The sequence below is a fragment of the Lipotes vexillifer genome, unplaced genomic scaffold (assembly GCF_000442215.2).
Source record: "Lipotes vexillifer unplaced genomic scaffold, Lipotes_vexillifer_v1.1 scaffold712, whole genome shotgun sequence".
Lineage (NCBI taxonomy): Eukaryota > Metazoa > Chordata > Mammalia > Artiodactyla > Lipotidae > Lipotes > Lipotes vexillifer.
In genome coordinates, this window is record NW_006775660.1 from 779,507 (window position 1) to 793,213 (window position 13,707).

Below are 13,707 nucleotides of genomic sequence, written 5' to 3' on the forward strand. Positions count from 1 at the left end.
TATGACCATGAGGGGGCCCTGCCAACTAAAAACTGGCACTTGCCATCTGCCTCTACAAGGATTAGGTCACTAGCCACTGTAGTCACTGACCTTCAGCACACCCTGAATGGAGGCCGGGGTGGAGATCAGGAAGGAGCACTCTGTGCTCTGGCAGAACAGGTCTTCGGATAGTTAAGATATTTTCAGGAAAATATTGTATGAGTCCAAATCTTGCATCTCCTCATATCTAGAAAAGCAGTAAAATCATTAATGGGGACATGTGCTCCTCGTGACTGACTAGCAGCAAGCCTCTGTGGAAATGTGTGCCTGACTGCACATACCCCCGCTTTGCTAAAATCTTATATAATACCTCTCCCCCTACCTCTTTGGAGCAGTTTCTCAGAGCTATCTGAAATGCTGTCTCCTAGGCGATAGTCCTCATTTTGCCCCAAATAAAATTTAACTCACAACTCTCACACTGTGCTTTTTTTTTTTTTCAGTCGACAACACACAGCCTATATAGTTGGAAAAAGAAAATATTTTTGGATATATATTTTATTTGACAGTGTTTTAGAATATCATACAGTAAACAAGATTTCTGTAAAAGTTAATTTATCCATAGTGGTGCGTTTCATAAAAATAGTTGCTCACTTACAGTCTTTCTGTGACTATTAATACATGTAATTATATTTATAGAGATACAGCTGTACAGGGTAAATTCACAGCTAACACTACACAGAAATATTATTTGGAATGGGGTTTAGATGATGTGCTGTCTTCACAGGTTATGGATTACAGCTGCATAAAGCAATTACTGCACAAGTAGTAGCTGTGAACTGTGCAAATTAGAGCTTATGCAAGCGTAATCTCAATTTTTTATCCTTTTGTAACACATGGAAAATAAAGGTCAGAGGATACAGTACCGGGACGTGCAGCTACCCTACAGAAGCATTGTCCAAAACCAGATTCAATAAATTAATGGCAAACTATACTGGATTTGTAGTCCAGGGGAGAAAGAGAGTAATTAATTGAGATTAAACCAAAAGTACTGTAAACTGCTACATGTGTTTGTGCTTTAGTTTATGATGACTAGGTTTCATTTTGGGAAATTGCTTTTACAGGCTGCAAGACTCTTCACTTGAGGCTTTCAACCATATTCTCCTCTTGTCAAACAACTAAACTACACCTATGCTTGATGGAAATTAAACAGCTGGTGCTCAGGATACTACAATTACAAAGAGAGGGAAAGATTCAACCCAAGGAAGCTGTTACATGTGACTGCCTGTGATGGGACCTGATCTCCCTGTTTTACTTATTTGACTTCAAGTGCAGGGAGGTAAGGCTTATTTGCATTTGAACTCCTGTAAAGGGCAGAATATAGGAAGGATGACACCTTAAAGAGAAACTGCCCTCTGAAACATTTGCCTTTTAATATGTGTAGCTACAAATAAGAATGCATGGATAATTAACTGAAGGTAAAATTTTACAAAGAAAGATCAAAACAGCAGAGAAGACAGGCAATCCTTAGAGTTTTACTAGGGTATCATCCACAGACGAGGAAGATAAACAGAAAGATCTAGACAAAAAAGCAAACCAAATGGAAATAAAAGGAGAAATAAGATAAACAGAAAGAAAGACATGCTGAAAAGATCCATGTTCTTTAATGAAAAGAAATGGGTCATACTAATGATTTTTTAATATTAGAGAGAGATTCATTGTAATTTGAGAAATATAGGAGAAATACTTTGCCTCTGCTCTATCAAAGTGAAAATGAAGTAGTGGAAAGAGGATTTTTAATAAGACAGCAAAATGAGTGAAATGTAATGTTGCTGTCAAAGAAGCTGCTAACTCTGAGACAACAGGAAGGCCTTCTCATAAAGGAACTGCAGCGTTGCCAATCTCAATTTAACAAATTGTGGTCCTTTAGTTATAAAATTCCTATTTTAGATGAAAACCAATTAAGACCTATGAGCTAAACTGCAAAATTTTGACTTATGGCAGACTGTTCCCTAGGATACACTTTTTAAAACTTTTTTTCCTACCACTGAAAATGCACAGAAACGTGATTACAGAAATGGCAGTAAAAATGGCATCACACCAATGAATTCACTAGATTTCTAATTCATCCTGCAGTATGCAGGGGACATTGCTGCTAAAACTGGTGATGGTGCCACAAGTGAGCCATGGAAACGTGTCATGGGTGAACAGTTCTGAATGTTTCAAAGAAACCTTTTAACCCCTGTCTAGATATGTCCAGAACAATTTATTTACAACTCTTCAGATTAAAAGATATAATCTTGTCTCAGTTTCAGCTTGCTCCGTGCAGTTTGATTTTTAAGGCGATATTCCAGTTTGTGATTGCTCTTAACTTGTCCAGTTTCTTGATATGTTTCTTGATATAAAGTTTGGATGGCATCCAAATCCTTCATGCAGTGGGGGAATTTTGTCCTTTCTTGTTTTGCTAAAGCTACACTGCACTCTCTGTGATGTTCTTCATGTTATTTTGGTTCTTCCATAGCTGCCAAAGCCCCCGCAGTGGAACTGGGAGCTTTAGGGATCAGTTTAGGTCTGCCGTGGATGCCATATGGACCATGCTTGTTGGACACGTGGGACTTCATGTCGGTGCTCCCAAGCCTTGGTGCCTCGTGGATTTATGCACGTGACAGTGAAAATAAATTAAAACACCGTGAGACGGAACCTAAATGGCCTGCAGGTATTGAGGCAGGGCAGTGGGCTCATCTGCCTGCGGCCGAGGCGCCGGGTTTGAGGATGCCCGGCAGCTTGTCAGAGCCTGGCACCCTCCAGGGCCCTGGCACAACAGCGGCCTTGCGCACAGGGGTTCCCCCTGGGGGCCGTGTGCCCTGCCTGGGCCCCGCACGTGTGCCTGCCCTGCCCTCGGCCTCCCGCACACCCCCGCCGCGGCCTGGGCCCACGAACGCAGGTGCCACTCCAGGGCCTTCGTGCCGGCCAAGCTCAGGGCCCACTGCCACATGCAGCCCCTCCTTGCTGCTGGCCCGTGCTGCGTCCACTGCTGTGGGCCCAGGTGCCCTGGCCTCTGAGGAGGGCCTGCTGGCCTCAGGCTGCCCCTGGCCACCAGGCACCTCCGTGAGCCTCGGCTGCACGGCCCTCTGCGGGCTTGCCGAAAGCTCGCTCTGCTCCCCGAGGCGCTGCTTCTTCTGGCTGCCGGCTGAAAGCTCCTTTGGTTTCCTAACGTCGTGTTCCCTTTTGATATCCCAAGTTGGGTCTGGGCTTATCTGGTTGTTAGGGTCGGATGGTGGGGCTGGATGTGATGGAGAGAATGGAGAGAGGACGTCCTCGAGGGAGACGCCTACTTCCGGCAGACCTGGGGAGGCAGCAGCGGGAGAACTCCAGGAGCTGGAATCGTCTGTGGGGCAGGAAGCACAGGCGTTAGAGCCGTGCAGCACATGCTTTTCACACTCCTGCAACCTCCCTCCACATTGGGAATGAGAGAAGGCGGCCAGGGCCCACTCCTCTCAAGGTCCCAGGCCACTGCCACCCCCGCCCTCACTGCCAGGAGGGCAGCTGACCTTATCCCTGGGGATTCTGTGTTCCCCGTCCTCTTTACACCACCCCTTCCCTCTTTGAGTGTTCAGGAAGGTGGTTACAAAGCTCAGGCCTAACCCATCCCTTTGCCTTGGCCCCTTCTAACAGTGTCATCAGGTCTGCCAGCCCTGTGTGGATATCTGACTTGGGAGCACCTGATCAGTGGTTCTCAAACTCAAGGATACATGTGAATCACCTGGGGCAGTTTTGAAAAATACAGATTCCTCAGTGGTCAGACCCAGAGATTCCAGTAGGATAGGGCCAAGGAACTTCTCTGCATTTTTAACAGGCACCCAGGTAATTCGGAAGGTGGTTGGAGAGTAACTTTCTCAACCATTAGGTGTCACTCAAGACATAATTCTTAGCTACCACCAGATACAGAATTTGGATAAATTCGTCTATAAAGAGGTTCATTGTTCCATTCAGGGACAGAACAGGCGGGTGTGGAAGGATTGGAACCCTTTGTTTGTGAGGTTTTGCCTGTAGGTGCCTGGATGGACACCCTTTAGGAGCTCTTTCGCATATATATATATCTCTCCAACTTTCCTTTGAGGTTATATTGTCAAACTTGTGTTCCAAGATTCAAACAGGTAATATGAAGCTGCCTATTAGATGTTCAAACTTTATGGTTAAAACACAAGTTATTTTATTCTGCAAGAACCTGATTTTGGTTGGAGACAAGATGGCAGAGTAAAAGGACCTTGAGCTCACCTCCTCTCACAAGCATGCCAAAATCACAACTAACTGCTAAACAACCATTGATAAAAAAGACTGGAATCTACCAAAAAATGATATTCTGCATCCAAAGACATAAGAAGAAACCAAGAGATGGTAGGAGCGGTGCACTCGTGATATCATCAAATCCCATATGATCCAGGTGGGTGACCCACAGACTGGAGAATGATTATATCACAAAAGTTCTCCCAGCAGAGAGAGCTCTGAGCCCCATGCCAGGCTCCCCAGCCTACAGGTCTGGCATGGGGAGGTGGAGCCCCCAGAGTATTTGTCTTTGAAGGCCAGCAGGGCTTGAGTGCAGGAGCACCACAGTCCTGGGGGAAACAGAGACTCCACTCTTGGAGTGCACACACAAGGTCTTCTATGCAATGGGACCCAGGGCAAAAGGAGTAACTCCATAGGAGCTTGGGCCAGACCTACCTGCTGGTCTTGGAGAGCCTCCTGCAAAGGTGGGGGGCAGCTGTGGCTCTTTCTGGGGTCATAAAAGCTGGTGATGGACATAGCAGGGACCTATGTGAACTCTGGCTGGAGGCAGAGGTTTTGGGCCCTTGGCACCAATACCTGGTCCCCCAAACAGCCTGTAGGCTCCAGCACTGGGATGCCTCAGGGCAAACAACCAACAGGGTGGGAACACAGCCGCACCCAGCAGACAGATAACAGTCACCCAAGTCCAGGAAGCGCAGAGAGTCCCATACAGGACTAACCCAAGGAGGAACACGCTGAGACCCAAAGCAAAGAGAAAATATTAAAAGCAACAAGGGAAAAGCAAAAAATTACATACAAGGGAACCCCCATAAGATTATCAGCTGATTCTTTAGCAGAAACTCTGCAGGCCAGAAGGGAGTGGCAGGGCATATTTAAAGTGATGAAAGGGAAAAATCTACAACCAAGATTACTCTACCCAGCAAGGATCTCATTCAGATTTGATGAAGAAATTAAAAGCTTTACAGACAAGAAGACACTAAAAGAATTCAGCACCACCAAACCAGCTTTACAACAGATGCTAAAGAACCTTCTCTAAGTGGAAAAGACAAGGCCACAACTAGGAAAAAAAAAAAAGTATGAAATGGGAAAGCTCACTGATAAAGGCAGGAAATCATCCACACACAAAAATGATATCACAATCAGTAATTGTGAGATGAGGAGAGCACGAATGCAGCATACTTGAAATGCACTTGAAATTAAGAGGTCAGCAACTTAAACAATCATGTATACATACAGCTATATCAAAACCTTACGGTAACCACAAACGAAGAGTCTATAATAGATATACACACACCCGCACAAAAGGAATCCAAAGACAACACTAAAGATAGTCATCAAATCACGAGAGAGCAAAAAAGGAAGAAAAAAGACCTACAAAAACAAATCCAAACAATTAATAAAATGGCAATCAGAACATCCATATTGATAATTACCTTAAATGTAAATGGATTAAATGCTACCACCAAAAGACATAGACTGGCTGAATGGATACAAAAACAAGACATGTATATATATGCTGTCTACAAGAGACCCACTTCAGGCCTAGGGACACATATAGACTGAAAGTGAGAGGATGGAAAAAGATATTCCATACAAATGGAAATCAAAAGAAAGCTGGAGTAGCAATACTCATATCAGACAAACTAAAGACTGTTACAAGAGACAAGGAAGGAAACTACATAGTGATCAAGGGATTAATCCAAGAAGATATAACAATTGTAAATATGTGCCCAACAGAGGATCACCTCAATACGTACGGCAAATGTTAAGAGACATAGGAGAAATTCACAGTAATAGTGGGGGATTCTAACACCCCACTTAAATCAATAGATCATCCAGACAGAAAATCAATAAGGAAACTCAGGCCTTAAATGACACATTAGACCAGATGAACTAAACTGATACTTAAAGAACATTCCATGCTAAAGGAGCAGAACATAAAATTCTTCTCAAGTGCACATGCAACATTCTCCAGAGTAGATCACATGCTGGGCCACAAAGGAAGTCTTGATGAGTTTAAGAAAATTGAAGTCAAATGAAGCATCTTTTCCAACCACAACACTATGAGTTTAGAAATAAACTTGAAGGAAAAAAAATGCACAAACACATGGAGAATAAACAATCTGCTACTAAATAACCAAAGGATCACTGAAGAAATCAAAGAGGCAATCAAAAAATACCTAGACAAATGATCCAAAACCTATGGGACACAGCAAAAGCAGTTCTAGGAGGGAAGTTTGCAGCAATACAGTCTTACCTCAAGAAACAAGAAAAATCTTAAACAATCTAACCTTACACCTAAAGGAACTAGAGAAAGAAGAACAAACAAAACCCAAAGTTAGCAGAAGGAAAAAAATCATAAAGATCAGATCAGAAATAAATGAAAAAGAAATGAAGGAAACAATAACAAAGATCAATAAAACTCAATAAAAACTTTGTTCTTTGAACAAAGCAAAACTGATAAACCTTTAGCCAGACTCATCAAGAAAAAGGAAAGGACCCAAATCAATAAAATTAGAAATGAAAATGGAGAAGTTACGACACCACAGAAATACAAAGGCATCCTAAGAGACTACTACAAGGAACTATATGCCAATAAAATGGACAACCTGGAAGAAATGGACAAATTCTTAGAAAGGTACACTCTCCCAAGACTGAACCAGGAAGAAATAGAAAATATGAACAAACCAATTACAAGTACTGAAATTGAATCTGTGATTAAAGAACTCCCAACAAACAAAAGTCCAGGACCAGGTGGCTACACAGGCAAATTCTACCAAACATTTGGAGAAGAGGTAACTTACACCTATCCTTCTGAAACTATTTCAAAGAACTGCAGAGGAAGGAACACTTCCAAACCCATTCTATGAGGCAACCATCACCCTAATACCAAAATCAAAGATTCCACCAGAAAAAGAAAATCATAGGCCAATGTCACTGATGAGCATAGACGTAAAAATCCTCAACAAAATCCACAAACTGAATTCAACAACACATTAAAAGGATCATACACCATGATCAAGTGGGATTTATCCCAGGGATACAAGGATTTTTCAATACCCACGAATCAAATCAGTGTGATACACCACATTAACAAATTGAAGAAAAAAGAACAGATGAGCATCTCAACCGATGCAGAAAAAGCTTTTGATAAAATTCAACATCCATTTATGGTTTAAAAAACTCTCTGGGCTTCCCTGGTGGCGCAGTGGTTGAGAGCCCGCCTGCCGATGCAGGGGACATGGGTTTGTGCCCTGGTCTGGGACGATCCCACATGCCGCGGAGCGGCTGGGCCCTTGAGCCACGGCCGGTGAGCCTGTGCGTCCGGAGCCTGTGCTCCGCAGCGGGGGAGGCCACAACAGTGAGAGGCCTGCGTACCACAAAAAAAACCCAAAAAACAAAAAAACTCTCCAGAAACTGGGCATAGAGGGAACCTACCTCAGCATAATAAAGGCCATTTATGACAGACACACAGCAAACATCATTCTCAATGGTGAAAAACAGAAAGCATTTCCTGTAAGATCAGGAACAAGACAAGGATGTCCACTCTCACCACTTTTATTCAACATAGTTTTACAAGTCCTAGCCACAGCTATCAGAGAAGAAAAATAAAGGGGATCCAAGTTGGAAAAAAAGGAGTAAAAGTGTCACTGTTTGCAGATGACATGATACTATAATACCTAGAAAATCTTAAAGATGCTACCAGAAAACTACTAGAGCTCATCAATGTATTTGGTAAAGTTGCAAGATACAAAATTAATACACAGAAATCTGTTGCATTTCTATGCATTAACAATGAAAGATAAGAAAGAGAAACTAAGGAAACAATCCCACTTACCATTTTATCAAAAAAATTAAAACACCTAGGAATAAACCTAAGGAGGCAAAAGACCTGTACTCTGAAATCTATAAGACACTGATGAAAGAAACTGAAGATGACCCAAACAGATGGAAAGATACACCGTGTTCTTGGATTGGAAGAATCAACATTGTCCAGATGACTATACTACCCAAGGCAATCTACAGATTCAGTGCAATCCCTATCAAATTAGCAATGGCATTTTTCACAGAACTAGAACAAAAAATTTTTAAAGTTGCATGGAAACACAAAAGAGCCCAAACAGTCAAAGCAATCTTGAGGGAAAAAAAAAAAAAAAAGAGCTGGAGGAATCAGGCTCTCTGACTTCAGACTAAACTACAAAGCTACAGTAGTCAAAACAGTATGATACTGGCACAAAAACAGACACATAGATCAATGGAACAGGATAGAAAGCCCAGAAATAAACCCATGCACCTGTCATCAATTAATCTATGACAAAGGAGGCAAGAATATACAATGGAGAAAAGACAGTCTCTTCAATAAGTGGTGCTGGGAAAACTGGTCAGCTACATGTATTGGGTTGGCCAAAATGTATGTTTGGGTTCTTCCATAATCTCACGGTATTATTACCTAATTAATTACCTAATTAGTCTCACAGAAAAACCCAAACGAACTTCTTAGCCACCCCAATAAAAGAATGAAATTAGAACATTCTCTAACACCATACACAAAAATAAATTCAAAATGGATTAAAGACCTAAATGTAAGACTGGATACTATAAAACTTCTAGATGAAGACATAGGCAGGACACTCTTCAACATAAATCGTGACACTATCTTTTTGGATCTGTCTCCTAGAGTAATGGAAATAAAAACAAAAATAAACAAATGGAACCTAATGAAACGTAAAAGCTTTTGCATAGCAAAGGAAACTGTAAACAAAACAAAAAGACTACCTATGGAATCTGGGAGAAAACATTTGAAAATGATGCAGCCAACAAGGGATTAATTTCCAAAATATACAGTTTATACAGTTCAATATTAAAAAACCAAACAACCCAATCAAGAAATGGGCAGAATATCTAAATAGACATTTCTCCAAAGAAGACATACAGATGGCCAATAGGCACATGAAAAGACGCTCAACATCACTAACTATTAGAGAAATGCAGATCAAAACTACAATGCAGGGCTTCCCTGGCGGTGCAGTGGTTGAGAGTCCGCCTGCCGATGCAGGGGACACGGGGTCATGCCCCGGGCCGGGAGGATCGCACGTGCCGTGGAGCGGCTGGGCCCGTGAGCCGTGGCCGCTGAGCCTGCGCATCCGGAGAGGCCACAACAGTGAGAGGCCGGCGTGCCGCCAAAAAAAAAAAAAACAAAAAAACTACAATGCAGGGATCACCTCACACTGGTCAGAATGGCCATCATCTAAAAGTCTACGAGTAGTAAATGCTGGAGAGGGTGTGGAGAAAAGGGAACCCCCTGCACTGTTGGTGGGAATGCAAATTGGTACAGCCACTATGGAGAAGAGTATGGAGGTTCCATTGAAAAAAAACTAAAAATAGAGTTACCATATCATCCGGCAGTCCCACTCCTAGGCCCATGCTAGTTCAAGAATATCCAGAGAAAACCATAATTCCAAAAGATACATGCACCCCAATGGTCACTGCAGCACTATTTACAATAGCCAAGGCATGGAAACAATGTAAGTGTCCATTATCAGATGAAAGGATGAAGAAGATGTGGTGTATATCGAGTATTACTCAGCCATTAAACAAAGAAATGTTATCTGCAGCAAATGGATGGACCTAGAGATTATTATACTAAGTCAGACAGAAAAATAAATATGTCGATTATATGTGGAATCTAAAAAAAACAATAAAAAAGATACAGATGAGCTCATTTTCTAAACAGAAAGAGATTCACAGACATAAAAAACAAACTTACGGTTACCAAAGGTAAAAGGGGAAGGAGGGGAGAGATAAATTAGGAGGTTGGGATTAATATATACACTCTACTATATATAAAATAAACAACAAGGACCTACTGTGTAGCCTAGGGAACTATACTCAATATTTTGTGATGGCCTACAGAGGAAGAGAATCTGAAGAATATATATATGTATGTAGAACCAAATCACTGTGCTGTATACCTGAAACTAACATGATATTGTAAATCAACTATACTTCAATTAAAAAAATAAAATGAAAATGCTTCAATAAAAAATACTTTAATAAAAAATTAAGTAAGAACATTCATTATTGTCTTGTCTTTTTTTTTTTTTTTTTTTTTTTTTTTTTTTTTTTTGGGGGCCCTCTCACCGTTGTGCCCTCTCCCGTTGCAGAGCACAGGCTCCGGACGCGCAGGCTCAGCGGCCATGGCTCACGAGCCCAGCGGCTCCGCGGCATGTGGGATCTTCCCGGCCAGGGCACGAAGCCGCGGCCCCTGCATCGGCAGGCGGACTCTCAACCACCGCGCCACCAGGAAAGCCCTTTAAAACGGGGCACGAACCCGCGTCTCCTGCATCGGCAGGCGGACCCTCAAGCACTGCGCCACCAGGGAAGCCCTGTCTTGTCTTTTAAGAAATCATTGTTCTTAATTCTCTTTAGTAGTTCTGACATTATAGTAGGCCTGGGACTAAGCTAGATGACTCTTTCTAGGAAGCCTAGTTTCAACATTTATTTGGGATTTAAGATCTCTCTAAGAAATGATTTGAGACAATTTACAACAAAACACATACAAATTAGAATGATAAAAATGAGAAACTGTTTCGGGTTTTTTTTGTTGTTTTTTTTTTTTAAGCAACCACCAGTCAGAAGCCAAGTAGGAGGAGGAGAGATATGTTAGGAATCTGAGATGAGTTTAGTTACTACTCTGAGCACTAACATTGCCACTGAGGTTCTGGCCACTAAAGCAAAATTAAAGCAGAGAAATCCAATAGAGTGATCCCTTAATATTTATAAGGAATATGTCCCAAGGCCTTTGGAAATCCTCAAACTTTGGAATATTACTCTAGAGCATAATTGTTTTCCATAGAACTGCTGTATGGCCATGAGTGAGGAACAAAGACGCCACATTGATAGCTGAATGCCACGTGGCAGCGAGGTTCCCTCACTAGCTAAGAGATTCACTCCTACACACAGCATGTGATTCATATTCAAATTCCTGCCCCTATGACATGTGTTAGAAACTCAGTCTGTGAATGTTTGTTTAAAAGTACAGGATTCTTATCTGTTACCCTTGATGCCAATTTATAGAGAGATAAGGAGAGGAAGAGGGCAGATAGTTCCAGTAATTCTGGCCACACAGAGAATATCAGATACTAAAAAAGTTTCTCCTTTGCTGTGAAATTTGAATGGAGTATTTAGTGCACAATGTTCTCTTCCTTCTTTCCGTTATCATGTTCACTTAGTGAAAAATCCTAGAAAAGCATCAGAAGACCTGGAACTTACTCCTGCCTCTGGCATTTACTGCTCGATCTCTCTGAGCCTCAATTTCTCCCTTTCTAAGGTAGCGATAGAATGTTTACCCACAGAGGTGAGGCATGCACTTCCAAAGGGAAAAGCACCTTGCAACGGGAGAGTTATGATTTTTCACGCACAGTTGAGCCAGATTTTTCTTCTGTGCCTCAGTGGCTGTCTACTAATGGTCTGGCCATATGAACTAGCATACATGCAGGTGAAGTTTTGAATAAGTGCAGTAAATCAGCCATTCCCATTTGCTATGATTCCAAGTGTGGTTTTGCTCTATCTCAGGTATCCTTGGTTACCTCCAGGAGTATTCTGAAATCTTCAAATGCAAATGTTTTCAGTGAAAACTCAAGCATGTTCTCCTTCTGCCTGGGTTAGAGCTTTAAAATGAAATAAATGACAGAAGGTGACAACTCCACTCATATAGGAAGGTACTGCCTGAACAGGTTAAAAGAAGTCTTCAAAAGGCCTCTGTAGAGGCCTTTTGCAGTGATAACCTCTGACTTGCACCAGGCTAACAATATTTCACATTTTAAAAGCTCTTTTCCCCCACCATGATGTCACACATGGCAGAGACAAGTAGCTGGCCTCAAATCACTTCTGAGATATAGGGAGGTTGATATATTATTCACACCATTTTCTGAAGGAGGACTCGAAGCAGAGAGAGGTTAAGTAACTTGACCAAGATTACAAAATGGGTCAGCCAGGAGTAAAATGCTGGGTTTCCTGACTCTTTTTATTGAGAAAACTGTCCTAAGATGTCACCTTGCTAATAGGATCTAAGCAGTGAAATGGACATGCTCAGTGGCCACCGAGGAGGCCAACAGGAACTAGATCCCAGCACTGATCAGAGTATTTAGTATTCATTTGTGAACGTCTTACTTAAAACGATAAACCAGAAGGTGAAATTATTCAAAATACAAAAGAATCCCTTTTACTATAAACAAATTTTGCAAGCGTTTGTTTGTAGATCATTAAATACTTAGTGGGAGAAACTGAAAGTTAAAATGTTTCAAGCCACTACTGATTAAGAATATTAGTCTAAAATTAAAATGAACTAGATCCTAAAGTGATCTCAAGATGGACATTTATATATGTGGTTCCACAGTTTTCAGTTTTCTGGGCAAGAATTCTCCAGTTCACTACGAGACACATGGTGTCTGCACCAGGCACGAGCCTGCAAAGCTCCTTGAAGCGCCAAGGGCAGACGGCAGGCAGCCCCTTCCTCACCTTTCAGCTGCCTGTCTAGGTGACATGGACTGTGGGGGCCGGGGGGATGCCTTCTGTAACATTTCAAACTAGTTTTCATGGAATTTTGGCACACAATAACCAGAAGAATTAACCACGTTCAGTTCTGATTCCTTGAAACCTTATTTTGGCCGTCGCCCATGCCCCTGCCCCCGCTTTTTTTCCTTGAATCTGGCCTGGCCACTGGCTAAAGCATGCGATCATGTTCACTTCAGAGTCCTTGCCTAGGAGGACGAGCTTCACGCATCCTTCCTGTTGGAGATGTTCTAACTAGAATTAGAAATAACAGAGACGCATCCTCAAAAGACATAATGGGCCATATGTGCCTGCTGGGATTTCTGGAGCCTCTTTGTCCAAAAAACATCCCCAGGCCCAATGGCTGCAATCAGGAAAAAGCTTTTTATTCCAAGTTGGCTTCTTCCGCCTGCCCTCTGTCATCCTCGCCTGAGTGGAACTGTTCTCTTCAAGGTCACCCATGATCTTTCTGCTGTCAAATCCAGAGGACACCTCGTGGTATCAGCTAGATGCTTCATCCCACCACATTTCTCACAGCTGACTGCTCCCACAAACGAGCTGGACTCCAGACTTCTATGACACGCCTTTCTCCTGCTCTTTTTCTCACCCCTCTGGCTGGTCCGTCTCAGTTTACGTTATAGATGACTCTTCTTTTACCTGGCCTCTAACTGTTGGCATTCTTCACGGTCTCTCCCAAGTGTTCTCATCTACTTATGGTGCTTTTATACAACAACTACTCCCAAATGCTTCTGCTGAGCTCTGTGCTATGGGCTCTGTGCTGATATATCCATCTGCCTACTTGGTATCTCTGCTCAGACCATTCATTGGCATCTTCAATTTAACAAGCCCCAAAAGCAAATCTTTTCTTCCCAAGTCCATTCTGCACTCTTT

At 42.3% G+C, this 13,707-nt stretch overlaps 1 protein-coding gene across 1 annotated transcript in view; it reads right to left on the reverse strand.

Annotated features, from left to right (window-relative positions):
- Nucleotides 1-518: 518 nt before the first annotated feature.
- MAGI2 (membrane associated guanylate kinase, WW and PDZ domain containing 2) overlaps nt 519-13,707 on the reverse strand; it is a 353,905-nt gene continuing 340,716 nt past the window's right edge. The window contains exon 15 of the mRNA XM_007450095.1: nt 519-3,364. Within this exon, the coding sequence (XP_007450157.1) occupies nt 2,715-3,364 (650 nt within the window). The 3' untranslated portion in view covers nt 519-2,714. The remainder of the gene's footprint in view (nt 3,365-13,707) is intronic.